The sequence below is a fragment of the Rissa tridactyla genome, chromosome 2 (genome assembly GCF_028500815.1).
Source record: "Rissa tridactyla isolate bRisTri1 chromosome 2, bRisTri1.patW.cur.20221130, whole genome shotgun sequence".
Lineage (NCBI taxonomy): Eukaryota > Metazoa > Chordata > Aves > Charadriiformes > Laridae > Rissa > Rissa tridactyla.
In genome coordinates, this window is record NC_071467.1 from 5,171,603 (window position 1) to 5,196,051 (window position 24,449).

The following is a 24,449-nucleotide window of genomic DNA, read 5'->3' on the forward strand; positions in this document are numbered from 1 at the left end:
ATCCCGCGCTTGGCCTTGTTGAACCTCGCGAGGTTCCCGTATCCTCCACTAGAGAAGCGCCCCAGCTCTCACACAAGGCTCACACTTCCCAGAGCATTCAGGATTTTTGCCCTTTAGTCTCCAAGATGCCAAAAACCGCTTTCAGGATTTGGAAACGCGGATGGAAGGCTCGCTTTTGGCCACTGCCAACTGCTAGAGTCCCCGAAGTTTTACGTTCTCAGACACAAGCAACATCCCCACACCCTACCTACCCTACCTACCCTCACTGCCCGCCCCACCCCGCCGCCATTTTGCGCATGCGCCGCCGTCCCCCGGCGGGGCGGGGCGGGGCCGGGCCGCGCGCCCATTGCCGTCAGTTCCGCCCCGCGCGTCCGGCAACAGGAGGCGGCGGGGGCGGTTCCTGTCCCGGCTGTGAGTGTCCCCCCTCCGGCGTCACCCTCCGGGTCCCGAGGCGGCCGCCACCCCCCCCCGGAGGGGTTCTGCCCTTCCCTCAGACCCCGCCGTCGTTCCCCTGGGCCCCCCCGCTCCTCACGCCGCCCCTCAGCCCCCTGCCTTCCTCAGCGCTCCGCCCGCTGTGGCGGGACGCGGCCTCCCGTCGAGGCGGGGCGGGCGGCGGGGCCGGGCGCTGTTCCGCTGGCTGCACTTCGGGCTGGAGTTGGGCAGTGTGGGGGGAGAGGGACTTTACATCCTCCAGCCTCGGCGCTGCCGGTAATTATGAGGAAACCCCCCCTCCACAAACAGCTGCTTGGCTGCCACCTCCGCTCCCGGGCTCAGAGCTCTTTCTTCCTTCTGTTTGGTAAAACCAAGTCGTGTCAGTCTAAAGCTGTGCTGCCTTGCGGTTTGGTTCTTTTTTTTTTTTGGGTGATATGTATGTTTTGTAGGGTGCTTTGGAGCTGAAATCCTCCAAGGGATCCGTGGCATCCGGGAGGTCTCAGAGGAGATGTGAGGGCTCAGTGATGCACATCTTCATTTAAGAGATGCAGCTGCAGTACAGTAAATCAATTTCAAATAGCTCAGGGGAGAAGGAAGTCTAAATATTTAAATGTAAAAGCAGGAAACATTGCCTGGTCCCTCTGATGAACCCGTACGTGTTTTGAGAAAATAACTACTTCATTTTTTCTCAAAAATAAGCGTTTTGGACCTGACTTTCCTCTTCCTGGCCATATGCATGTGCTGACAGCTGTGTAAAGTTCGGTCATTCTGATGTGGTGCGTGTTTACATCCCACCTCACACAATTTTCTGTGTTTTCCCCAAGGCGTCTTGTGGAGATGGACTGGAGAGCCCAAGTCCCAAAGGGCATCTCTTCTGAGGTGGTGCCTTAGGAAGTGTTTAATGTGAGACTGTGGGGGAGAGACTCTGCTGCCCCATGTATGAGGTCGGCTTGTGTAGCTGCACAATGAATGGGAAACTGATTTGGCTGGAAAAACCTAATGTACAGATTTTTGTTTGTGGCCATACTGATATGTGACTAAGAACACTCCTTGTGCACTGTGTAACTTTGTCAGTCGGCTGTGTAATTGAAGATTTAGTAAAATGATGAAAGAAAGTACTAGAATTGTAGCACATGTATACAGGATGCAGAAGTGTTTAGCATTGAAGTCCTGGTTTCATTCAGCAACCATGCGTACTTACGAATGTCAAAAAATAATATACATTTTTCTCTTACTAGCCTGCAGTTGATGCAAAATGAGTGTTCCTGACTACATGCAGTGTGCTGAGGATCATCAGACTCTCCTGGTTGTGGTTCAGCCGATTGGCATTGTACCCGAAGAGAGCTTTTTCAGGATCTACAAGCGAATTTCAGCAGTGAGTCAAGTTAACGTGCGTGACTCTCAGCGTGTGTTGTATATCCGTTATAGGCACCATTATCCCCCAGAGAACAACGAATGGGGGGATTTTCAGACACACCGGAAAGTTGTGGGGCTGATAACTATCACGGACTGTTCTTCTGCAAAGGACTGGCCTCAGACATTTGAAAAATTCCATCTTCAAAAGGAAATGTATGGTTCTACTCTCTATGATTCCCGGTTGTTTGTCTTTGGGCTTCAAGGAGAGATTGCGGAACAACCCCGCACAGATGTGGCGTTTTATCCCAGTTATGATGAATGTGAAACTGTGGAGAAGAGAATAGAAGATTTTATCGAATCCCTCTTCATAGTCTTGGAGTCTAAGCGGCTTGACAGAGCCACTGATAAATCTGGAGACAAGATCCCACTCCTCTGTGTTCCTTTTGAGAAGAAGGATTTTGTAGGTCTGGACACAGATAGTAGGTAAGCAGCTATTTTCGTCAGCTTGCAGATCTTGGGGAAAAAAAAAAGTACCTGGCAATTGCTAGCCTTTAGAGTAAGCCTGTTAGAAAGGACAAAGCGTACTCTGTTTCTATCTTGTTGTGTATGTCTGTTGTAATCAAAGAGAATTTAATTTGTCGTCTGACTATATTTGATGTTTTGAGTTTATATATAATATATTTAATTTATGAGGCTACTCAAACAGTAGGAAGAAGTCACAGGAAAGGTTTGACAGATTCTTCTATAGAGAGAGTTTTTGCTGGAAAGCTTCAAATGGTTTATAGATATACAGTATTAATAAAGAAATTCAATTAACATCGATGAAAAATAATTTTATAATATATTGAGTAGTATTTGACTAATCCTACTTACTGTGTTGTTTTTTTTTTCCCCTAAGCCTCTGTCTACTTTTCCATCCTATGAAACAGTGACTGCTATTTTGGTGACTAAGTCCAGCATCTTTCCTTGTTTTTTTGTTTTTATTTAATTATTTGATATTCTTGATCCATCTTGTTTTGCTACTGTTATTCTCACAACTGTTCTCTTTGGTTTTGTGTATGTAATTGGTTTTGGGCTTTCTTTTTCCATTATCGCATCTTTGTTTCCTAATCATTCGCATGCTCATCTTCTCAGATTTGAGTGTTACATAGTTCTTGTATTAGGGATTAGTAATTCTGGTTTGCTAGCTACAGGCAGGTGCAAAATGTGTTTGACTCCTCTGTCTGCAGTCAAATCCAAAGGACAGAAGCAACCGCCTTCCTTTTGTCTTGGAAAAGACAGAGGTGTGGAAGCCCTATCAAAATACATAGTATGTGCGGGAATAGTATCTTTGACATTGGTGTGTACTCCCAGGGATGCCAGCAGTGGTTATTGTGTGAAAAAGCTCAGAAAATACTCAAAAGTGTCCAGGCTGGGAGCTGTGCAGGCAGGTTTGGGAAGCCTTCTGCTTTCCTAGCCTTAGAACCTCTGTGTAAGAATGTGATATACTAGAAGAAAGTAGTCTAAGTTTCTAATTAGTTTGAAGCCCTCCATTAAATTATCTCTGGTTGCTTGAAGGGCCAACAGTACCTTTCTGCCTTGCTCCTGGTCCTCTTTGCTGGTGAGTGGAGCAAGTTGAACTTGCTCTGACTTGCTTATCCGATGTTGTTCCCTACTTGAGCTGCTCTTTCAGTGTTTTGGTTCATCCCCACACTATTCAGCTTTCATTAGCTGTATAAATTATTATGTTATTGGCTGTTTTGTACTCTGCATGTGTGGTAAAATTTTGTAGACTGGATGAGCCCTTTTAGAATCTCAGCTTTAATTACTCGGGTCAGGTGAATTTTAGTTGAACATAATTACAAAGATCTCCTGTTCCAGTTAGCTAAGAAAACTACGGATTTTGGCCAAGAATTAATTATGCCATTCAGTTGTGTCTTCTAAATAGTATGATTCGAAACTGTACTTCGGAAGACAGTTCCTGACATAAATTACTTATTTATGAGCAGTGGCAGTGTTGTAGCTAGTGGCTAAATATTTCCTGTGAAGTTCTGAACCGGTGGGGAGCTCAAATAACAGGTAGTGTGTTTGTCCATACATAACCAAGAAGATATTTTGTACTTTTTCATTGAAGAGTTGAATCAGATTTAGTGTGATGCTTGAATCCTTTGGAAAATGGAAGTTGTATGACCTGGGTTCTGTAAACATAGGGATTTATACAGACTTAAGCACTGGTTTGGGTATTAAAAACAACCTTGCTTGGTGGTTTTAATACCGACTGTTTTTTCAGTTAAGTCTAGATCAATGGATGTACTTTAAATGTTTGTGACACATAACTACTCAAAGAAAAGGTGTTAAATATTCTCATCTTTCCTCTTTCCATTCAATAGTAAGAAAGTTTTTCAGCTTTTTATTTTGCTGTGGAGTTAGTACTGCTGGTTGTTTTAATATTTAGGATTTATATATAAATAGCATAAGCAAGCTGAATTGAAAGATCTTTAAATTCAGTTTAGTATTTTGCATGGCTGATTAAGGAAATACTATAAGTGCCTGGACTTCTTTTTTTTTTTTTTTTAGTATTAGAGTTTTGTAACAGAAAGGAGAAATTTACATAATCCCAAGTGAAGATCAGTTGTATTGAAAAAAGAAGTTGTCCTTGACTGAGTTGGAAATACATGTCCATAGTGTACCTGATCGTCTCTGTACAGGGACCTTTCACGAAGCAGGATGCATCCCTGCTTCTGTGTTCTACTTAGCTGAGATTGAGGACCGTGAAATGTGGTTGAACTAAGATCAGTTTATTAAACCAACCTGCACTTTCAAGCCTAAGTCTTTAGAAGTGAAATGGTAATATATTGCATTTTAGTACTTGGGTTGCAATAAAAGTTTTATATTGTAGCATGGTTTCTTTTGCAATGATGGATTCCCTAATTAAGGGGAAAGTATTGCAGTAAGTCGTAACAGGGACATGCAGGGCTAGAAAGGACCTTCTTCAACTTGAGTCCAGTTTTGTTTTATTTCCAAGATGCTATGTTGTATAATTCTTTTCAGGGAGGGGTAAAGGTTCTCTGAATGCACGGAGTGCATATGAGAACATCTGGTAGAATAACTTTCGCTACTTTGTAGGTTTTGAGGCTGTCAGCATGATGAGTTTAAAGAATGAAATATAAAAAAGATAATATTATTGAGATAGTGAGGCAAATAAAACAGTTTTTTCTAGAATAGGTGGAAATTTCTAAAGGGTTAAACGCAAAGAATGTCCCCTTACTCTCTTTCATATACTCTCCATCCCTTTTTAAAAAATTTTTGGTATATAGTGTATCCTGATCTCCCACTCAGTGTGCAACTAACTAGTTGAAAAGTACAAATATTCTATATTAAATAGCTGGAAGAGAAGGCACACTCTCTTTGCTTATAGCAGAGAGTATATGTCTTGGTTGCTGTAGTTGAAGATGTCTACTTAGGATAAATAAGCATATTTTTTCCTATAACTTCTAAAATTGAAGTGAAATTTCACAGGGTGTAGCAAAGGTCTCATTAGATGTAGAGTGCAGCTGTAACCTTGAGCTGATGAACTGCGTTGATATATTGAATGAGAGTATGTTAAGAAGTTACAAGGGACGTAGTAATTATGATCATGTGATCTGAAGACTAATTAAAGCTACTGAACTGTTTTTCTGTCTTAGAAGAGACTTTTCTCCAAGCAATTTATTGTAAAATACTAAGGCTAATAACTTAGGTGATGATTAGGAATAGATGCATAGAACTGATCTTTGTCACCCGGTTAGTAAGACTAACATTAATTTGGTTGCATAATAATTGGAATGTGATTGACTTCTTTTAAGATGCAGAGTTCATAAGTGAGGAACCTGGATTATCATGCTGCATTTCAAATATGATAACTTGCAGAAAAGTGGAGCTGAGCTTTCTCTTTTGCAAGTTGCTTGTAAAATGAGCAGAAGAGGCAATGTTCCCAGAACTCATGCAGAGATGAGGATGTACACAAGACCACTATATTATATATGTAGAATAATTTTTTGTTTGGTAGAAAACTTTATGTATGAAAAATAGTGGGATTAAGTCCTAAGAAGTTTTGGAGCAAGATTGTCCTGTTAACTAGGAGTTGTGGGACTGGGAGTCTGACCTTGGTTTAATTCCTAGAGCACTTGTCCAGTAGGTGATCTTGGCAAATCTGTTAATTTTTCTTTCTGCTTCTTCGTAAAATGTTTATGTGGCCACAGGGCTGCTGAGGATAATTGAAAAAGTTTCTGAAATCAGTTGCACTGATCATTGTTTGTAGAGGCCAGGAGACTGGTTGAAAAGAATGGAAATGCATGTTCTCATGGTGATACAAAGGTCCTACAAACTTGAAACTAGGAAACATACTTGCCAGAAATACCAGAAATCCCATTTGTTTAATCTTTCTATTTTATTTCTGTTTTCAGCTAAAAAACCAAATAAACATACTCATGTATGATTATAAATCTGCTTCGATAAGCTCATTTCAATGTTGTTTACATCAGTTTGTGTCTTAGGTTCTTTCTTTTTTAATACTGGTAAGGCATCTGTTTAATACCACTGAGTGATGCAAAAGTAGGGCTCTATTTATGGATGTGTCTTTCTCTACGTGGTATCGTAGGTGGGATTTGTTCACTGATTTATCAAAGTTTATAATATCTCAGTATGTGTATGTGAGTGTTAATTTTCTTTCTGTTCTGTGTCTTTCTAATTTTTGTTTTGTTCCTTTCTTTTTTTTTTTTCCTTCTTCTCTCATACTGCCCTGTGAGTTTGTTGTTGGGTCTAAAAAGGTAGGCTTGTGATTGTGTATATTTAAAAATAGTTAGCTTTCTTCCATGTACTGCCTTTCCACTCCGCCTTCATTGCATATTTTAGTGTTGCTTTTTATATTTATTTTTCAGTACACACAAAAATAATTGCTGCCTGGAGCCTTACTACTGTGGTTGACCCCTTTTGGTGCATTTAGCAATTATATTTGGTACCAATGCTGAATTTTTTCGTAGGACACACATAATTTGCTTAGGCGGCTGCTGGCCTCTGGAATTTGCTTTATTTTTTAAACTCCAAAGCCATGAAGCTGTTGCTGCCTGTGTTTGGTTTCCAAATTCAAATGTTCTGGCAGTCGATCAAGTGCCATAGCTGTGTCTTCTAAGTCTGGATAATGTCATGACTGGTGATATCTATAGTTCTGCATGCTAATGGAACTGGTGGAATTTGGTGGAAATTTTTGTTGAAGCATTTTGCATGAATACTTTTGCAAATTCCTTTTGCATGTTTCTTCTTTTTAAATTTAGCCACTTTGAAATTTTGAGGATCCAGAAATTCCTTCCAACTGGTTGCTGGATGGTTTGTAGCAAAAATAAATTCTGTCTTGAAATACAATATTGTTGCTCTGAATTTTCCATAAAATTATGCTGGGATCCTAGAACAGAGCTGGGGAGGAAGAGGTAAAGCATGTTATCTTATGTAGCAAATGCGGTAGAAATGGAAATGGGGTAGAGAGTTCCTGCAACAGGCTTGTTGTCTTTCGGTTTGTAGCAGCAGTAGTAGTAGTGGTCACTGATGGTAATCATCGTGGTTATTATTCTGAAGAGAATATAAAGAGCATGTTAGGTACCAAATTAGCACAACTAACTTTAGAGAATAAGGTTTTAAACTAGTTTTGTAGTCAACTGTATGTGTATGTGTGTTGAGGAGAGGACCTTCTGAAGAGGAGTTTGTGTGACTGATTCTATGGAGTATTCCACCTGTGGTCCTGCGTTATGTGGCATTGCCTTCCCTGAGGGTATTTCTGAGTGGGTCACACTCCAGAAGGGATTTGTGATGTGTCTTTGGGTGAGACTTGGGTGTGTCTTTGAGACTTACTGTTTTAAATGATCTTCTAGAGGAAAAATAAATAAACAGCTCTTAGCAGTAGGGTACTACAAGGAGCTGACCTAGAAAAAGGTTGTCATTTTATCCTAGAAAAAGTAGCAGTTAATTTATGTGGTCTTCCTGTCATCAAATAGATTAGGATTAAGCAGTAGAGAGCCAAAATAATTAAACAGCGTTTTAATAAAAAATAAATTAGAAGATATCTATAAGCTTCTCACTTTCAGCTTTGTGGCCAGATTCTTCAGGTAAAGCTGTGAAGCAAAGCTACAAGGTATTAAAATGAATAATCGTAATTTTATGCTGATATATATATATGCATGTATGATTTTTTCCATTAAATTTGCACCCCATTATGCATTGAAGAAACCATCAGTCACTTAGACATGCTTTTAATGACCTGACATTGTAGATACTAACTTTTTTTTTCAAAACAAGCTTCCCAAATACAAAGTAAATTAAGTTTTGCTGTCTGTGGAGAGTTGAGTTTCATTTCAATGAAATCTTTGCCTTTTGTCTTTTTGGACACGCTTGCAGTAATTGGCTGGGGGGAAAGCCTGAATTTAGAATTCATTGTACTTAATTGAGATCACTAAATTAAGACACAGTTTATACATTTATACAGTGCAAACTTAATCTATAATTACTGAGAAAATGTTTTCCAGGAAGATGGTGAAGGCTTGCAGGGACTGTAGGAGATAGATCCTGTCTTGGCACCACACTTAAGACCATAAAAGTAGGTCTAAATTCAGTCTTTGAATAATTAATAGCAAATTCTTCATCACCAGGAATAAACTATCTGTTTGTTTGTAAATAAGGAGAGTTTCTAAGAGAGAAGTGTGTTGCATGAGCAATGTTTATTGATGTCTAAGTCAGTAAGTGCATTGAAACTTTGCATATATTGATACATGCATAAATCTTCAGCAAAATTAGGTATTGGTTAGGAAGAGCTGGTGGTGAGGCAGTGTGATCGAAATGATTCTGGTATTAGGTGCTGATTTAGGAGTCTGGCACCATCTCTTTTCCTTTTGCTGTGAGACTCATATTTATAAATTCAATCATATGCAATCTAGAAAATCTGGAAAAAAAACACCTAAAAACTACAGTTTTGAGAGAATAAGAGTGTAATTTGTCCATAAACATAGAGATTACTTGAACGTGTAGAGAGAGGAAATTTGAAGTGTTACCGTCTTTTGAAGGAATTATAGCTGTGTAAGGAAACAATGATTCTCCAATTCCACTATTTATTCTGTGTTTAAAAAAAAAAAAAGTTAGGAGCAATATAACATTTACAATCTTAATTTCATTCTGGAATGCAGAGATTAACAAAACCTGATTTGTAAACAATTTATACTCTCATATACAATACTGATTCAAGATTAGAAAGTAACTGGTTGATGGAAGTATTATTTCTCTATAACCCAAAGCTCAGAATGAAATTTTGGTAGGATTTGATGCCCTTCAATAGTTTGAGCAAAGCAATTTTAGCTTTCACTTTGAATTTTCTTGAATTTTTTTTTTCTTAAAAAGATCTGTAAAGTACATGCTTGTTGACAAATAAAAGATAAGAAATATTGCAACTTCTTGACCTATCTGAAAGATAAAGAACAGTTGTTTTGTATTTAGCTTCATTTAATGTCATCTTCACATCAGTTGTGAATATGATGTGATGTATCAGAAAAGTGGGAACATTTGTATAGGAGTTATTTGTAGCTTTTTACGTGGAGAGGAGCAATAGAAGACATGCTTCTTGTCTCCATTTATAATTTCCAGTTTTTCTTATAAACAATGACACTGGTTCTGATTGACTTTCTGATTAATTTTTATAAGGATATTGTATGTGCTTCCATTACCTCCTCTTTTTAAATTTCTGTCCTCCATCCATATAAATCTGTTACTTTTCTCTTCATCTTCTTGATGAACTATTATTTTTTCAAACCGACTACATGGAATAAGACGTTATTTGGTGGCTGAATGCAGTGGTTATCCTTTGGACTTGATGTTTCTCTTTGATGTAAAAGAAACCCAACCAAATCCAAGAATCTTCAAAGCAAACAAACCAGTAACATGTAATTGTTTTTATTGTTACCATTTCTCCTAGGCTTTCTGCCTTAAAATCTAAAGGAAATAAATTAATATGCTTATTCCTACCCTTATACTTCATACCCTTATACTTAGAATCATAGAATCTGTTGGGTTGGAAGGGATCTTTAAAGGTCATCTAGTCCAACCCTCCTGCAGTAAGCAGGGACATCTTTAACTAGATCAGGACACTTCATACGTTCTGTCCCATTTCCAGTTTTTACAGACTTCGTGAAGTCAGTCTGTTAGATGTGTTATGAGAGGTTATTTCAGTTGCCCTTTAACTCATCTCTAGGGTCCTCTGGGAAGTTCTTTGCTGTTAAAAAAAACCCCACCACCCCAAACGCCATTTCATTCCATAATGGTGGCATTTCCTCTTATATTCAAGTCTTGCTCTAGGGAATAAGACTTCAGCATCAAAACCCTCCTTAACATGTTCCTGTGCAACCAGCTCTAGGTGACCCTGCTGTGGCAGGGGGTTGGACTAGATGATCTCCAGAGGTGCCTTCCAACCCCTGCCATTCTGTGGTTGCGTGATCTGGAGAATGGATGTTGCCCTGTAGTGTGGTTTGGGGTATTTTTTTGGTGGTGTGGGTTCCCCGCGCCATTTTTTAAGTTGATAGGTTCAGATATGCTAGTTAATCTTTTTTAAGATATTCTGCTGGACTAAGTTTAGTTGAAAAAGTATCACTGCATCTACTAAAAGCTGAAAATGTAGAACTATGACAGTCAATCCAAGATTGTTCTTTATATTTTTGGAAACTTCTAACCAGATTCTTTAGAGATACTTCACTTATATAATAAAGAATGACATCTACAGAATCTTGTTAATTAAAATTTAATTCTCCTGTAACTTTTATTTTAGTTTAAACCATCCAAAGAAAAAAGATACTTTTTTTTGGTGTGAGGTTTGGACAATAAAATTGTATGCGTCTATACGTTTAGACATTGTTAGAACAAAAAGATATACTATTGGAGTAATGTAGGTAAATGAATAAAATATGTAAGTTTAATTTTTCTCTAAGAAAATAATTTTATAAGGGAGAGCAAGGGCATTCTTGCAAGGGAGTACTTTTGCAGGAGGGAGAACAGTAAAATTGGCAATGAGCTCAGGAGGGCAGTGTTTTTCTGAACCCTGACTTAAATCATGAGATGCTTTGAACATCTCCTGTGTCTTACTTTGCATCTGTTACATTTCTGTAGCTGCAACTTCCTAAAAAAAAAAAATTAAATAGTGAAGTTAGTGCATTTATCATGCGGGTTTGTGTCTGCGTTGCCTTTTCAATTGTACCAAAGTGTCTGTTTAATATTTTCAGTAGGACTTCATTGGCCTTGGGGATTAATTTTGCTTGGGAAATGAAAGAGCTTCACCATTTATTTTACTATATAAAAAAAGGAGTAGCAAGAGAAACCCTGTCAGTTCTTGCCTGAAGTGACAGTGGACGTGTTGGGTCTGTGAGTGTGGAGTAGGGACAGGTGCAGGAATTAATTTCTTCTCTGTCTTGCCAGAGATAGGGGTGCAGGCAGAAGTTGACACATCATGCAGATTCACCTGGCTGATGGTGTTGCCAGGGCTTTGGTTTCTATGATCCGTGGTTGCTCTTCAATGAATAGAGCCTATTGGTGGGAGATGGGATTTACCATTCCAGAAGAGGAAGGGGAATCTTCAGTAGCAAATTGGCTGACTTAGTGAATCATGCTTTAAACTAATGACCTTGGGGGGATAATGTCCAAAGCTGTGATACGTGCATATTCATAAGCAATAGGGTGGATGAGCGCACCTACCAGAGTAGTGAGTCATGCTCCCCAACCCTCTCCAAAGGCAAGAACTCTATATCCACCTGCCTCATGTGCGTGTCTACCAATGCACGCAGTCTGGGCAAGAAACAGGAGGAACTAGACCTCCATGTGTAATCTGAGAGTTATAATGTCATAGGAATCACAAGAAACTTGGTGGTAAAACTCACACGACTGGAAGACCACAAACAACAAACTTTTTCAGAAAGATAGGAAGGGAAGAAAAGGGGACAGAGTTATACTTGATGTGAAAGATAAATTTGAGTGTATGGAGGTGAGCTATGGAGTCCACCCAAGTTCTGTCGAATGCCTTTGGATCAAGATTAGAGGGATCATCACCAAGGGAGATCTTATGTTAGATATGTTACTGACCTCCCAGTCAGGATGATGAGGCTGAAAAAAACCTTACTTTGGCTGTTCAAGGAAGTCTCAGGCTGACAGAACCTGGTCCTCAAGGGTGACTTCAATTACCCAGACATTTGTTGGGAAAACAACACAGCAGCGCACAAGCTGTTCATCAGGTTCTTCGAACGTGTTAAAGACAGCTTCCTGCTATAGATGATGGACATGCTGACAAGGAGCAGCGCACTGCTGGATTTACTGCTCATAAACCAAGAGGACTTACTTGACAACAAAACTACCAATGTTTGCCTTGGGTACAGCGATCACAACGTTGTGGTTTTTAAGATTCTGCTGAGCATGCTGAAGACCAGTAGTAGGACAAAGACCCTAGATTTTAGAAGAGCCAATTTCAATATGCTCAGAGCCCAGCTGTGAGGGATTCCATGGGAAGCATCCATGGATGGCAAAAGAGCCTGTGAGTGCTGGGTGTTGAAATTCAACAACAGCCTCCTGGGAGCACAAGAATGGTCCATCCTCTACCAAAGAAAAGGAAAAAGGTAGAAAAAGAGACCACCTTGGCTTAACAATGAGCTTTTGGGTGTGCTTAAAAGCAAAAAAAGCATAGCGTCTGTGGAAAGGCAGGTCAATACCCATCAAGGACTACAAGAACCTTGCTTTGGAGGTTCCCAAGATGCAATAATCTTGTCTAGGCTCCCTTTTCCATGAAAGGTTGGACCAGATGGTCTTTGGAGGTCCCTTCCAACCTGGGCTGTTCTATGATTGAGTTTTATTTCACTTGTGACAAGGCTATTAAAGCACTCTGGAGTGCAGTCTTTTAGTTTTATGTAACTCTATCTGCATAAGTGTTATGTAGCCAAAATACATGATGCATTGCATTTTTTCAGTATATCCTCAAATTGTTGATTCTTTTGCATATTATGGTCATGAGATACTAGATGTTTGCTCAGAGAAAGAGAGTAGATGAATGTTGATCTACTATTAAGAAGGAAAGAAAATTGGCTTCAGGTGTTTATTACCTCAAATAAGCGTTTCCTGTAAATAACTGTAAATTGTATGTTTTATTTTGCAGGCACTATAAGAAGCGTTGCCAAGGTCGGATGCGGAAACATGTTGGTGACCTGTGTTTACAAGCTGGCATGTTACAAGATTCCTTGGTGCATTATCACATGGCGGTGGAACTTCTGCGGTCTGTGAATGACTTTCTGTGGCTTGGAGGTACTATTGATGATAGTGAATCAAATACTTAGTTGCTAAAACCAAGTAAATCAAACTGTCTTCTATAACTTTTATTCTGTATTATGAAAATTATTTTGGTGTCCAAAATATGAATATCAGGTGTGACTCAGGATTAAGTCAAAATAAAAATTAGTTGATAAGACACGAGAAAGAAATGTGCTGAAGAAAACCTGCAACATAAAAATATACTATTGTAGTAAAGCATGTACTTAAAAAAAAATAACAATATTACATGTGACTGTTTAATACTTCCCTAGAAGGTGTTTATTTTTCAGTGGATGGTATGGATGTTTCAAAAATCTTTCTGTAGGTATCTACTATGGACTGTTAGCAAAAGTTTTTTGCCTTTACATCTACCAAAGCCACAAGCGTTTAACTTCCATGAGCATAACATCCTTCCTTTCACATTAGTTCCTAGACTTCACTTTTTTCCTGACTTTTCTTTCCTCCTTTCCTTTTTTTTTTCCATCCTGCTTTTTTCTCTTTAGTGGATATACATACAAGTGACCTTTGAGCACAATTTCTGTGGTGTGTTTGTTTTTTTTTTTGTTTTTTTAGTTTCATACCCTTTTAGCAAAATTGCTGAATCCAGTTTGTTTTTTAGTTTTCTCATTCTACTTGGAAATACACTTAACTTCATAATGGCTCTATACATTACATGTTATGAAAACTATAACACCTTCTGACTTTCCACTTCTTTCCTTCTACTCTTTCAAAAGGTTGTGTGGTCTGGGATTCTTCAAGCAGGAAAGGAGAACTTTTTTACTTCTGCAGGGCATGAAAATATTTTAAGGCCCATCTGTTGGACTACGGAATTATTCTTATAGACTCAGACTAACTTGAATTGGAAGTGACCTCTGGAAGTCCCCAAGTCTGCTCATATCACATCCAGTTAAATCAGGCTGCTCAGGGACCTGTCCAGATGAGTTTTAAGTACATTTAAGGGTGGAAGTTCTACAATCTGAGCAACCTGTTCTAACATTTTGCTGCTAGTAGTTTGAAAGAAAACCCAAAACCACAACACAAATTGTTCCTACATTAAAGCAGAATTTCCTGTGTCAATGTGCATTGGCCCTCATCCAATCTCCACACCTCTGAGAGGCATCTGACTCCATCTTTTCTGTACCTTCCCACTGTGTCTTTAAAGACACCAATGAGATCTCCCCTTAGCCTCTTGTTGTTTGAGGCTGAAGAAACTCAGTTATCTCCATTTCTCCTATGTCATGGGCTCCAGCCCCCTGACCATTTTGATGGCCTTCCACTGGACTTGCTTCAGGATGTTAAATGTTTTTCTAGTACTGGGGAGCTCAAAGCTGTATGTGTTGCTCCAAATGTGGTGCCTCAGATGCAGAATAGAGGGGAATAACTGGTTCCCTTCACTTACTGGCCACACTGGGGCTGTTACAGCCCAGTATGCAATTGGTCACCTTTGTTGCAAGGGCCTACTACTAACTGCTGTTAACTTGTCCACCAGGACCCCCAGGTTCTTTTCTGCAAAGCTGCTTTCCAGCTAGTCAGCTCCCAGGCTGCTCTGCTGCATGGGGTTATCCCATCTGAGATGCATGAGCCTTTGTTGAACTGCATGAAGTTCCTGATTGCCCATATCTCCTGCCTGTCAAGTTCTCTCTGAAATGAAGATCTGCACTACTGTTCCCCCCAGTTTGGTATCACCCAGCAGTTTTCTTGGGAGTGTTCTATGCAATAATTCAGGCTGTTAATGAAGACATCAGAGTATTGTCCCCAGTGTTGGTTCCTAAGGGGCACCACTAGTGACAGGACTTTGTACTGCTGATCACAATCCTTTGAGCCTGGCTGTCCAACCTGTTTTCCACCTCCTTTATACACCAGCTATCCAAATCTTATCAATATGGCTATAAGCATGCTATGGGAGACGACGTTCAAAGGTCTTGCAAAAGTGAAAATACACAACATCCTCTGCTGTTCCATCTCATCATAGGAGGCAGTGAGGTTGCCAAGGACTGATTTATCCTTGGTAAATCAGTTTGCTGTTCCCAAGTTACCTTCTTGTCCTTCGTGTGCTTGGAAATGGCTTCCAGAAGGATTTCTTTATAGCCTTGCCAGGGAGTTGAGGTTGATCTGCCTGTAGACCTCTTCTACTTCTTTCTTGAGGAAGGGTATGATGTTTCTCTTTGTCCAGTCTTAGAAACCTCCCCCACTTGGCATGACCTGTTTGGAGGTGGTAAGTGAGTGGCCTCGCATTTGGTGAGCTCTCTTGGCATCCATGGATGCATTTTACCAGATTTTGTGTATTTGTGCCCAACTGGATTAAGGGCTTCATATGTCTGTCTTCCTCTGCTGTGGCTAGTGCATACTCGTACAGACTCTGCTAGTTGTCTTGGGGACCTGCGAGGTCTGAGGATAAACCTTACCAGTGAAAACAGATAAAAAAGACATTGAGCATCTCAGGCTTTTCCATGACCTTTGTCACTAGGTCTGCAGTTTGAGGCATGCTTTATGTTTGTGTAAATAGTTTTTACTACATGATACTTCACTTCTTGCAAGTTTCTCTACTAATCTGCTGGCTTTCTTTACAGCTGCTCTCGAGGGGTTATGCTCGGCATCAGTCATCTATCATTATCCAGGTGGTACTGGAGGTAAAGTTGGATCTCGCAGGGCACAAGGAGGTTCTCTTTCTGCTGAGGCAGGCAACAGGCACAGACCAGGTAAGGATGGGATTTCACTTTTGTTCTGTTTGCCACCACTGAACATCTGAAAACTTCTTCCCTACTTTCTATCTCTGCAAAATTATACCAATGACAGGATAAACTCGAGGTGGGTGGAAGAGGAGAACTGTATTTCTTTTTAAAATTTTTACATTAATGACTTTTCTACAGTAACACCCCACAGTGTTTCTGATCCAGAGAGTAAGGTGATCACAGTAAGGTGATCCAGAGAGATGCTCATGTTAACAGACGGTGATGGGTTTCACCCCCAGAAGCTTTGTTGGCTCTGATGGAGTTATTGGGATTCAGCTGGCTGTCAGTGTTCCCCTCTGCTCCTTTGTGTTTGGGTAAATGAGCCTTTAGTCACATAACCTGCACTTGTCACACGGTGTTAAGGCTGCTGAAAGTTTTTATGGCTTCCAGGAGAGGCTGGCCAGGGTGGTGAAGGAAAAATGCATTGATTATTATGAGCTAGACAGGCCTTTGGTCTAACCCAGCACAGGTTACACAGGACCGAAACAAACGCAAGCTGGGTTTAAGTGCTGGTGTAAGTACTCTTGTGTGAAATGTGATCAAAATGAATTCCTTCATTTAAAAAAAAAAAACAGCCACCCATCTTTATTTATCTATAAATCACAATCTAGTAAACACTTGCTTTGTGTTATGTTTATTACAGACTCTGTATGTTGACACCAGATAATTGTGATAGTGAAATTAACTTATTTCAGGAGAGAATACTAATTTTTCATATGATATCTAGTCATTAAAATCTGTGCATTTGGTCCCATGACCAAATGCCAACAGCATTTTCTGGTGGCTCTTAGGGTGTAATTTCACACAGTTCTTAACCTTGGTCCGCTTTTCAACAAATATTTAACAGTAGGTGTTGCAATCTGTTCGTTTGTAATGGGTACTCCTTGTTACTAAAGAAGGTAACAAATAAGTCACAGCTATCAGAATAACTGAACGAGATATATTTTGGGTTTATTATTGCTGCCTCTGTATATAAGTTGTCGTGTAATTCATAGTCCTGTCACTGTGAGCTGTTAGTGAACTTGTTAGTGTGGTCATACTTTAAAAATGTTTTAGTTTTGTATGACAAGATTTTTACAAAGAACTACGTACCAAACGTTTAGGTGAAGAAAAACTGATTACAGGTTTTTTACCATCCCTTCCAGAGGATAATGTTACTTCACGGTCCATTAGATATTGTTCCCTAACTCTAGTTATGATCTCTTCATGTTTTGAGATCTGAACTGCTGAACTCTTGTCTCCCCGAACAGCTGTTGTCATGATGTCTTTTTCCTACAAGGTTTTCTGAAAGTTTCTTTTCAATTCCTTTTTTTTGACTCTGCAATGCCTTTCATTTAAAAATTTTTCAAACTGCACCTTTGTTTATAATCTACTTTGTTATAACTGGTTCTGTGAGGATGGTATTTAATCTGGGGAATAATTTCCAGTGTATCTTTCTGTAGGATAAGGCCAGAAACAAAACAGGTTTCCAAATTCTGCACAAATCGAGAAATGCCGTACTTGGAACTGACATTAAATGTGTGAGGGCTGTAGATGTGATAGTTAACTTTATTGTTTCCTAATGCGCTTGGAATTGCACTTTTTCTTGTGCCTGTACTTCAGCCTTGGGTTTTCTTGGTATTGCCTTTGTGCCCAGAACTGATAAAGAGAAACACCTTTCTCCTGTGACTTCCCCCAGTTGGCATTTTTAGGCTATAGCACAGGACCTGCCTGCTCAAAAAATGTTGTGGTGTATGCTTTATTTAAAAACATTTCTGGAGAGATAGGCATTAATATTGTCTCTCTCCGTATAATATAGAGCACAAGCTTAAGAGGGCAGTGTTAAAGGTATTTTTTTTGGGTGCTGGTTTTTTTCCCTACTAAGTAGAATTTAAATATATTTCATACCTGTCTATAACCATCAGAATATTGGCTGTTTTTTGTTGGTACGCCCTTCAACTTCTTTTGAAACTCTTTTGATAGGAATAGTTCATTCGGAAGAGAATTTGTGGATAATGTAGTGTTTAAACTATTTGTCTGATGGAACGAGACATGGAATCTTGCCTGCTCCAAAGACAGGTTTCTCCCATGGTCATTGCCGTGAGCCCTTGGACTGCAGTGTCTTGCTGATTGTGAGAAGGGAACTTTGATGTTTTAAAGTGTCACTTCCCACGTTCCTAAAACCTTCCGTTTGTAGGGGGAGAGCTTTAGGCTGTGTCCCCTTGAACGGCTGGATTTCTCTCTGCAGCCTTCAGCATAAAAGATTTTGAATTGCTTAGTCCATGTTTTCCAGGAACCTCGCTGTGGTCTGTTGGCTATGAGATTTTTATGTTACAGAATCATAGAATGGTTTAGGTTGGAAGGGACCTTAAAGATCATCTAGTTCCAACCCCATGCCATGGGCAGGGACACCTCCCACTGGGCCAGGCTGCTCAAAGCTGTGTCCACCTGGCCTTGAAAAATATGAATTTAGATTGGTTTATGTTTAGCTTACTAGCTGATTTGTGTTTCTCTATTGTGTTTTGTTTGTTTGAAGTGGTAAGCTCTTGATTTTGTCACCTAACTTACCTCTTCCCCCAGGCAGAATTAGGACGCCTGAGTGAAGCGTTGGAGTATCTTTCTGACTCTAAATCTCTATTTCGCTAGTCTGGAGTCTGAGCAAATCAACTGAAGGGAGGTCCTGTCTTGCTCATAAAGCAATTGTTTTTGACTGCTTAACCCTTGATCTTAATAGTTTTATTGCCATATTTAATCAAAGTTTAGTGCAATAAGGTGTTATATATCTCATAATACAACTTTGCAATACTCTCGGCAACTATTTTATGTGAATAGTCTGGCTTTTTGGGTTGGCACGACTCAATTATTCAGAAAATTTGATGGAGTGAAATTAATGACAACTGAAAGGGATAAAATTACTTGAAAGTGTTATTCTAGAGTATTGTGTAAATTAAATGAGCTCCCGCAAGGAGATTTAAGTGCTGTAGGACCTGATAGTAAAATATGGTAGTGCATTGTGACGGAAACTTGCCGACTAAAACAAGCATAAAGAAAAAGGATATGGCTTTAAATTAAACACTGAAAAATCTTCAGTTGTTCTTGATGTGTCTCAGAATTCATTGCAAGTTTATGGAACTCTTACATTTATTTTTTTAACAAAGTGAGATTTAACATATGGTGACTACTTGAATTATAATTGGTAGTCCTTCAAAATAGCAATGATGATCCTAATAAATCTTATCATTTTGTTCAAGCCTGATGTTAGTTATAAAACATTATAAGAGCTTGTTTTGTTGGCTATATTTAAGGCTGAAAAAAAAATCATTTTTGTTCCTCCTTTTAGGGGCACAAGAAGTTCTCATTGATCCAGGTACACATTATTTTAATGCATGTTTCCAAAGTCTTTTCTCTTATTACTTGCATATGTTTTGCATTTGTTTAGATAGTTTCTGCCACTTGCCAAAACTAGTACTGATTCCTGATGCTTCAGGTTTTGGCTATAAATCTTGAGGAAGCAAAGAGACTGAAGGGTAACTGGCGCAAAATAAATGATGTAGTTCCATGATAGCGTCTGTGTAAATTCTGAGCAAGATTGTTTCTTCTCGTGAGTAGTGAGGATTTTTAAAAATTTTTTTAACCGACAAACCTGAATGGTTACACATAGTCTTGTAGCGTCATGGTACTCTTTCAGTCATCACTAACGAAGATTTTGCACTTAACTTCCATAAAAACCATAAAAACCCTAAAGTGTTAATCTATAGATGTGTTTGGTACGATTCTTTAAGGTTGACAAGCATATAAAAAAAAGTTGCTTTAGCATTTGAACATGTAAATGAACACATTTCTGAATTTATAGAGAGGAGTAGAACGTATCCTTCACAGTAGTTTTTAACTGTCTGTTGAGAGCTAAGTCCAGCTCCGAAACACACAGACTTCTTTGCTGTCTTAGTAGAGAAACCTCTTGCAGCAATAAATGATCATATAAATTTAGGTGTGTAATCCTACAGCTAAAGTAACATGTAAAAAGGTATAGAGCCTTGCCAAACCTTTGATGTATGTTTTCAATTTTATTATGTTAACTCTGCAATAAAACTAAATTCTAGAAATAAAATTTTCATGTTCCTTGTAATACCCTGTATTTCCTTGGCTTCTATTTCTGATTCTTATCCCTTATGTATGTAAAGACTCTTTCTGTCTCTCACCTTCTTTCTTATAGAAGAAAAATAATTTCTTACTGTTTTGTCTGAGTCTCAGGTAATTTTTTTTAACATTGAAGGCTCCGATTTGGTGGCCTTTGTTACAATGTAACACTTGGTTTTCTGTGATTAGACATAGGGAAGAGAAGTATTGGTTTTAAATGATTGGAGGAGAAGGTCACTGTTCTAATAATTAGTTTATAAAAAAAATTGCCCTTTTTTTACTTAGGTATGATTTAGAAGTACTTTTTAAGTAGAACAAGGAATAATTCAAAGATTAAAATGGCATATTCAGATGTGGCCACAATCTAATTTTAGCAATCCAATATTTTAGTCATAGTCTAAATTTTCAGATAAGTGTAAAACATTATGAATATACTTGTTTTTTACTATGTGAAAGATTATTTCCTGTTTGCTGGTTTATGACTTAATCCATTTTTCATTTGCTTTCTTTAAAAATAGCATAGTAAACCAGAACTAGTATTTTCTAGGTAGGGCAGGATTTCTTTCTAGGTAGGGCAAGTATTCTTTGTGTATGCTTTGGTCAAGGCTACAGCATATCCTAGTTTTTTTTTGTTTTTTAAGATATTTAGTATTTGCTAAAAGTCCTACTGCTCATTTCTTACCCTGTTCTGTTCTAGGTGCGCTGACTTCAAATGGTATAAATGCAGATACCAGTGCTGAGATAGGACGTGCAAAGAATTGCCTTAGTCCTGAAGACATCATAGATAAATACAAAGAAGCCATTTCTTACTACGGCAAGGTAATCCTACCTATTTTTAAGAAATTTCCCTGAAATTCTTGTGAATAATGAACTCTGTGGGTTTAGTTTCAGAGGATCTTCTAAAGCATGTGCAATAAAGTTTGTAAAACATATGATCACGGAATCACAGAATCACGGAATCTTCAGAGTTGGAAGGGACCTCTAGAGATCATCTAGTCCAACTCCCCTGCTAGAGCAGGATGGCCTAAAGCACATCCCTCAGGGCTGCATCCAGGCGGGTCTTGAAAATCTCCAGAGAAGGGGACTCCACAACCTCCCTGGGCAGCCTATTCCAGTGCTCTGTCACCCTCACTGTAAAGAAGTTTTTCCGTGTATTTGAACGGAACTTCCTATGTTCTAGCTTGTGCCCATTGCCCCTTGTCCTGTCGCTGGGAACCATTGAAAAGAGCCTGGCTCCGTCCTCCTTAAACCCACCCTTTAGATACTTGTAAACATTAATCAGGTCCCCCCTCAACCTTCTCCAGGCTAGAGAGTCCCAGCTCTTTCAGCCTTTCCTCATAAGGGAGGTGCTCCAGTCCCATAATCATCTTGGTTGCCCTACGCTGGACTCGCTCCAGTAGTTCCCTGTCCCTCTTGAACTGGGGAGCCCAAAACTGGACACAGTACTCCAGTTGTGGCCTCACCAGTGCAGAGTAGAGGGGGAGAATGACCTCCCTCGACCTACTGGCCACAGTCTTCCCTATGCAGCCCAGGATGCCATTGGCCGTCTTGGCGACAAGGGCACACTGCTGGCTCATGGATAATTTGCTGTCTACCAGGACCCCCAGGTCCTTCTCCTCAGAGCTGCTTCCCAGCATGTCCGCCCCTAACCTATACTGGTGTTTGGCATTCTTCCTTCCCAGGTGCAGGACCCTACACTTGCTTTTGTTGAACCTCATTAGGTTCTTCTCTGCCCAGCTCTCCAGCCTGTCCAGGTCATGCTGGATGGCAGCACGGCCCTCCGGAGTGTCGGCCACCCCTCCCAGCTTGGTATCATCAGCAAACTTGCTGAGGATACACTCTGTCCCCTCATCTAGGTCATTAATGAATATGTTGAACAAAATTGGTCCAAGTATTGACCCCTGAGGGACACCACTCGTTACAGGCCTCCAACTGGACTCTGTGCCGCTGATCACAACCCTCTGAGTTCTGTCACTCAGCCAGCTCTCGATCCGCCTCACTGTCACCTCGTCTAGCCCATACTTCCTCAGCTTCCTAATGAGGATGTTATGGGAGACAGTGTCAAAAGCCTTGCTAAGGTCAAGGTAGATGACATCTACGGCTCTCCCCTCATCCAGCCAACCCGTTATAACATCATAGAAAGCTATCAGATTGGTCAGGCATGATTTGCCCTTGGTAAATCCATGCTGACCACTTCCAATAACTTCCTGTTCCTCTATGTGTTTGGAGACGACATCCAGAATGAGTCGTTCCATTACCTTCCCAGGGACAGAGGTGAGACTAACCGGCCTGTAGTTCCCTGGGTCCTCCTTCTTGCCTTTTTTGAAGATTGGAGTGATGTTAGCCTTCCTCCAGTCCTCAGGCACCTCTCCTGTTCCCCATGACTTTTCAAAGACGATGGAGAGTGGTCTAGCGATAACATCTGCCAGCTCTCTCAGCACTCGCGGGTGCATCCCGTCAGGGCCCATGGATTTATGAATGTCCAGCTTGGCCAAGTGGTCTTTGACCCGGTCCTCCTCAACTAAGGGAAAATCTTCCTCTCTCCAGACCTTCCCCCTTGCCTCCAGGGTATGGGATGTGTGAGGGACGGCTTTATCAGTGAAGACCGAAGAAAAGAAGGCATTCAGTAACTCTGCCTTCTCTGTGTCTTCCACCACTAGGGCACCCGTCTCATTCATCAGTGGACCTATATTTTCCCTAGTTTTCCTTTTTCTGTTGATATACTGGAAAAATCTCTTCTTGTTGTCTTTAACTGCAGTGGCCAAGCTGAGTTCTGATTGAGCTTTGGCCCTTCTAATCTTCCCCCTGCATAGCTTTGTTATATCTTGATAATCCTCATAAGTTGCTAAGCCCCTTTTCCAGAGAATGTAAGCCTTCCTTTTTTTCCTGAGGTCCAGCCAAAGCTCTCTATTTAGCCAGGCTGGCCTTCTTCCCTGTCGGCTCGTCTTTTGGGACATGGGGATGGCCTTCACCTGTGCTTCTAAGAGCACCTGCTTGAAGTATGACCAGCTTTCCTGGGCACCTTTGCTCTTCAAAACTGCCTCCCAAGGGACACTCTCAACCATGCTCCTAAACAGGCTAAAGTCTGCCCTTCAGAAATCCAAGGTGGCAGTTTTGCTGGCTCCCCGCCTCCCTTCACCAAGAATTGAAAACTCTATCATTTCATGGTCACTCTGCCCAAGACGACCTCCAACCTTTACATCCCCCACAAGACCTTCTCTGTTAACAAACAGTAGGTCCAGTAGGGCACTTCCCCTAGTAGGTTCCTTCACCAGCTGTGTTAGGAAGTTGTCTTCCACGCACTCCAGGAACCTCCAGGACTGTTCCCTCTCTGCTGTGTAGTATTCCCAGCGGACATCCGGGAAGTTGAAATCCCCCACAAGAACAAGGGCAGATGATCGCGAGACCTTCCATGATAATGGAAGGAATAGGAATAATTTATGCTCCTGAACTAAGTGCTTGGTTTAGAGTCTGCAAATCTCAGATCTTTGGTCAAAGACAACACCTAAACCAGCAATGTGCTGAGTAAACTATTTCCTGTGCCTGCTAGCAGTACCTGGAGGTTTTGGATTAATTGTCTTATTTCTAAAGTACTTCAAGGAGAAGTGTTACATATTTGAAGGTTTGTTAACTATTACATATGTTTATGGTCCTTAATACATACATCATCAACTGCAGCGATGCTTTTATGCATGGTGTGAGTTGACTGCTTACTTACTGTGCCTGCTGGAATGATCTCTGGGGAATTCAGGGGTTGATGAAGAGGTTGCCGATGCTGGAGATGATTTTACGGGATTGTTCAGGGAGGCTCATATTTAGAGCATGCAGAGAGGTTAGGGGATCATGGAAGAAACGTGAAGGACAAACATTCTTAAAAGAGGATTAATAAGAATTAAACAGTTTTCAGCTCTCCTGGAGCATTTTCTTCAGATTTTTGTGCAAGTGCTCACAGCATAATATAGTAAGGTAGCTGAATGTTCGCATTTGTAATATGAAGAGTAAAAAAAAATTATTTCATACTGTGACAACAGTGGCTCAGTATCCACATCAACGTTAAAGATAAGTTTAATTGTATTCCAATGTAGCTATTTATGCTTTAATTGCTTTTTAAGTTCACGTACCTCTCATTTGATATAGCGAGTATCTTTCGACTAAGCTATGTAAATGTGATGTGGTGATGTGGTGTTTCCATGTCTGTTGAAGGGAGGCTCTTCAAATGAGACAAGATAAATCATGTGCTTAAGTTAATTTATGATCAGGAGCAATGAAAGGGGATAGTTTTGGGGATAGTTTCAGATAAATTTGAACCCATCAATATAAAAATAATTCTCAAGTATTCATTCAGCTTTTTATGTTACCTTAAGGGCAAGTTGCTCATCTGGAAACAGCAGGATTTCTTTAGAAGTACAAAATTATTGGACTTTGTTAGACTTAGGGCAGGATATTTATATTTTTATTATAATAGTATACATTATGCTCTCG

General features: G+C 40.0%; 1 protein-coding gene across 4 annotated transcripts in view; it reads left to right on the forward strand.

Moving 5' to 3' along the window:
• The first annotated feature begins 329 nt into the window (after positions 1 to 329).
• TRAPPC9 (trafficking protein particle complex subunit 9) overlaps positions 330 to 24,449 on the forward strand; it is a 538,771-nt gene continuing 514,651 nt past the window's right edge. The window contains exons 1-6 of one of the 4 annotated variants that reach the window (XM_054191250.1): positions 330 to 411; positions 1,671 to 2,271; positions 12,968 to 13,113; positions 15,690 to 15,818; positions 19,171 to 19,197; positions 20,665 to 20,786. In XM_054191250.1, coding sequence (XP_054047225.1) covers positions 1,688 to 2,271; positions 12,968 to 13,113; positions 15,690 to 15,818; positions 19,171 to 19,197; positions 20,665 to 20,786 — 1,008 coding nt within the window. In that variant the 5' untranslated portion in view covers positions 330 to 411; positions 1,671 to 1,687. Of the gene's footprint in view, positions 412 to 449; positions 709 to 1,670; positions 2,272 to 12,967; positions 13,114 to 15,689; positions 15,819 to 19,170; positions 19,198 to 20,664; positions 20,787 to 24,449 lie in introns of those variants that run through there. The other 3 variants (XM_054191249.1, XM_054191253.1, XM_054191251.1) reach the window with 3 other exon arrangements.